Source organism: Vicia villosa, linkage group LG1 (genome assembly GCF_029867415.1).
Source record: "Vicia villosa cultivar HV-30 ecotype Madison, WI linkage group LG1, Vvil1.0, whole genome shotgun sequence".
Lineage (NCBI taxonomy): Eukaryota > Viridiplantae > Streptophyta > Magnoliopsida > Fabales > Fabaceae > Vicia > Vicia villosa.
Genome location: NC_081180.1, coordinates 141,903,919 through 141,908,243, shown reverse-complemented (window position 1 = coordinate 141,908,243; position 4,325 = coordinate 141,903,919). Strand labels below are relative to the sequence as shown.

Here is a 4,325-nt window from a genome sequence, read left to right as displayed (position 1 = left end):
TATATTTAACCACAATCTAAACACGACAAACATTTTATGAGACCATATTTAGCCAAAGTTTAATTGTGACAAATTTTAAACCATGTGCAGTAGGCCGCCCGCCGCCTTGCACGCCCTCGAATACAGTCCTACCTGCACTACAAATGATTGAAATTGTTTGCCAAAATCACTGTGACACGGCTTTCACCAAACTCACTATTATTTCAAACCCGCGCTAAAGTGGAACATAGGAAAATTAACACAGTAATGTTAACTGGGTAGATAAATTACACTATTGTTTCTTCAAATATATGCAAATTACATCAACTCTCTTTTTATTTTAAAGATGATACAAAACCATTTTTACGCACATGAAACTAAATATGCAGGATATGATACATGAAAAGGAATAACATTTTATTGGCTCATTTGAGAATACAACAGAATCATAGTGCAATGCTGTTTATCCTTTGAAATAATGAACAAATGAGGGAATAATCAGATGACATTGGCTTCGTGTTTTAGTTTGTCAATAAGCTCGTCCACGGAAGAAACAATAACACCTGATTTTCTCTTTGGAGGTTCTGTCACTTCGACAATCTCCAAATCGGGTTTGATTTCCACACTCAACTCCTCTGGAGTGAACTTCTTTATTGGCTTCTTTTTTGCTTTCATTATGTTTGGAAGTGTGGCGTACCTCGGTTGGTTCAGTCTCAGGTCAGTACTGTAACAAGAAAAAGCACAAAACTTGCATATCAAGAAAGCTGGTAAGGTCAAGGGTTAGGGACAATATTATAGTTCATATTTAGCGATAAAATGTAGCACTATGAAACAGATTCTAACTACGCCTACTACATTTTGCGTTATAGTACGATACAGAATGCTCAAATGAATGTGATACTTACGTTATTACCGCTGGTAAGTTCAAAGAGATAGTCTCAATACCATCATCAACCTCTCTGTCCACGGTGGCTACTTGTTTCTCTTTATCAAGGACAACCTACCGGAAAGAAGCAGTTAGTTATGAAACAATTCAAAGAAAAGAAATAATTTCATGTTTAGCTTAAAATGATTATTCAAAATCTTAATTGAACTGGAATATTTTTAGTGCATCTTCTCACAGGTAAGCAGCATACTGCATTTTGAAAGAAATATGGATGTCAAATATTGGCTCATGGTTTGGCCAACCCGGACCATTTTATTGACGCCGTATAATATACGGCGTCAATGTTCAGGTCGATCTCAAGTCTGCACCAGTGCGGCTACGAGGTATTGTCTGCTTTGGATGTGAGAACTCTCATGGCTCTGCCCTTTAGAAAAGGCGCCTCATTTGGTTGACGTGTATGAGTGTTGTGTATAAACTACCCTTAGCCTCGATTCCCAAGCAATGAGGGACTATTTTGACCATCCCAAAACCGATAATATTGAAGAAATAATGAGAAACATATTTCAGAAAACTCCAGTCTTTCTAAAGATGAAAAAATTCCAACTGTCAATGATGATGCCTGGGTAAATAAAACGCTGAGCCAGTACAGTTTATGCCCCATGATGGAAATGATTCAAGCATATATATATATACATATATCCATAACCATCAAAGCTTCAGAATCCCCTTATTGTTTTCTTTGTGTCTAATTCTAACCTAACTAGCCTTTGGCTTTGGGAATTCATAAATTTAGACTTGGCAAGAGTTTACTTCAACAAGGTTGGAGCCTTTGCAAACTCTACAGTCTAAAGACAGGACCATATATACAATGAATTTTTGTTACAGGACCATATATACAATGAATTTTTGTCATGTATTAATCAAACTAAACGTTTTATGTTTATCTCCTTGATCCAAAATACAATGAATGAAACATATTCCATGAATCATGTTTAATGGTTTCCTACTTTCGCGAAGGCGTCAGTATACGCAGAGGCATAACAGCACGCAAATATAGACTCTAGAAAGAGGGAAGAAAACTCAATCAACTACTTAGTAGTTTGGAATATTCATTCGCTATTCAAAAACTCAATCAACTACATTGTGCTAACATGGTATCTAACTTATGAATATCGTAGATAGCTAGCCACCGAAATGAATAAGACACTATTTATTGAGGATGTAGATGATGGACTAACCTTTGAAGCAAAAGTTCCTTGTGGCCAGTTGAGGAGTCCTGCTACCATCTGCCCTGCTTGATTGCAATCGTCATCAATGGCCTGGAAATAATTAAAACAAGAAAATAAACTTAATAGATTAGACAATGATGATCGTCCAAATGTTCTCAATAGTCGAGTTTCAAATTGTATATTGTTCTTCACAACTCGTAATAGAAGATAAAAGAAACGAAACGGTAAAGTGCCAACAATGAAACACGATGTTTGGTTAAGAAGTTCAGTCAAGTATGCCTATGTTTACGACTACATAGCAATTGTAGTTCAGTCTTATTGATAGTGAAAAAAATTAGGCTTTACAATGTTACAACTCATATAAATACAACGATCCAGATTACAACAATAGCTCTGAACCATACTGCGGGGGCAAAGAGTATCAATTCTCTAAGTCAAATCAACTCTACTTGAGATCATGCAAACATATCAAAATCAATTCTACACATCACAAATCAATTTTGCCTCATGGAACCTACCATGCAGAGAGTGTCCTATTCATTCATGGAAAAATGGGGATTGAGATCACTTGTACAAGAAAACATAATCAAAATCCAGAATTTACCTCATCATCACTATAAACTAATAACTCCAAAAAGATCAAATAACAAAACAACTAATTCACAAACCATCACAATAAAACATCACCAACAAACACAAACCTCAATTTCCACACACCCTCAAAAACACAGATTACCTGTTTACCAAGAATCAAAAGCCCAGGCTTCTCAATCTCAACAAGCTTCTTCAAAATCTTAGCAACAGATAGCGGATAAAGCGAATCACCAACCTCCACATGAATCCCTCTATCAGCTCCCATAGCAAGCCCAGTCCTAAGAGTGTCAACACACTGAGAAGGTCCCATGCTAACAGCCACAACCTCAGATGCCAACCCAGCTTCCCTAATTCTAAGAGCTTCTTCAAGGGCAATCTCACAAAATGGATTCATCGACATTTTCACATTCTGGGTCACCACCCCTGTCTGCAAAAACAATAAAAATCGTGTCTTTTTCATCTAAAGATTGAAAATTTACAGTGAACACAAAATGGGTTGTTTGTGGTTACCTTGTCGGGTTTGACTCTGATTTTGACGGCGTAATCGACGACTCGTTTGATGGCTACCATTATCTTCATCTTGTTGATGGGTGTTGGTGGTGGTTGCTGTGGAATTTGCTCTGTGAAGTATGAAAAAAAAAACAATGGGTTTATGAGAAAAAAAAATGCACTATATTGAAAATTGAAAGAAATTGATTATTTTAAACAATTTATTTAATTGATTATTGATAAAATAGAGTTTTGGTGCAGGGGATTTGCATATTTCAATCTCTATCCTTTGTGATTAAGAGCTTACTTGTACATGACACGAAGCATTTCTTTCGTCTCTATCCATGCATTGGCCAACCAACTCACTTTTGCAGTATAGTAGACATATTATTTATTACATGAAATTTTTTTTTCTTGTGCGGACATTTTTGTTCATTTTTTAAAGAGAAAAAAATTATACACAGATAGACTAAAATCTGTAACAATATATAAAGGCTCTGTTTGGTAAGAGCTTATAGCTTATGTCTTATGTCTTATAAGCTCATATGATAATTTAGACCCGTTTGATAACAATCTTTTCATCACGAGCTTATAGCTTATTTTACTAGCTTATAGCTTATTTTCCAGACGCTATTTCAAATAGCGTTTTAGCTTATGTCTTATAGCTTATTACTTTTTCTTCCTTTTTTATCCTTATTATTTCAATTAAAATTCATTTTTAACCCTTATAATTTATTTTAATTTAAAATAAAATAATTATATATTAAATATCTTTTATGTCATTTTACATTTATAAGTTAATTGAACCGCTAATTTTACCAAACACTTTAATGAGCTTATAAGCTATCAGTCTCAACCATCCGCTATAAGCTATAAGTCATCCGTCAACAGCCATCAGTCATAAGCTATAAGCTATCAGCTAACTTATCAGTCAACCGCTATTTTTACCAAACAGACCCAAAGAGAATTTTTTGTTTTAGCATAGTCTATTTTTACAATATTGTGTAATTTACAAAATAACTTTCAATAAAATTACTATTATTAACTTCCACGTTACTCTTTACTATTAATTTATATTGTGTGTTTTTCAAAATTAAATTAAAAAAATCGCTTATATTTGTTAGAACAAGATTTGTTCTGATCAATTA

General features: G+C 34.4%; 1 protein-coding gene across 2 annotated transcripts; it reads right to left on the bottom strand.

Moving 5' to 3' along the window:
- Positions 1 to 381: 381 nt before the first annotated feature.
- On the bottom strand, positions 382 to 3,533 carry LOC131644345 (electron transfer flavoprotein subunit beta, mitochondrial). 2 transcript variants are annotated; one of them, XM_058914823.1, is made up of 6 exons: positions 3,485 to 3,533; positions 3,199 to 3,308; positions 2,831 to 3,115; positions 2,104 to 2,184; positions 885 to 979; positions 382 to 703 (listed from the first exon to the last, which is right to left on the bottom strand). In XM_058914823.1, the coding sequence occupies exons 2-6, from the start codon at positions 3,265 to 3,267 to the stop codon at positions 478 to 480; spliced, it is 756 nt and encodes a 251-aa protein (XP_058770806.1). In that variant the 5' UTR covers positions 3,268 to 3,308; positions 3,485 to 3,533; the 3' UTR covers positions 382 to 477. The 2 variants fall into 2 exon arrangements, with proteins under 2 accessions (XP_058770806.1, XP_058770805.1); XM_058914822.1 differs by lacking the exon at positions 3,485 to 3,533 and having other exon boundaries at positions 3,199 to 3,452.
- Between the last annotated feature and the right edge of the window lie 792 nt (positions 3,534 to 4,325).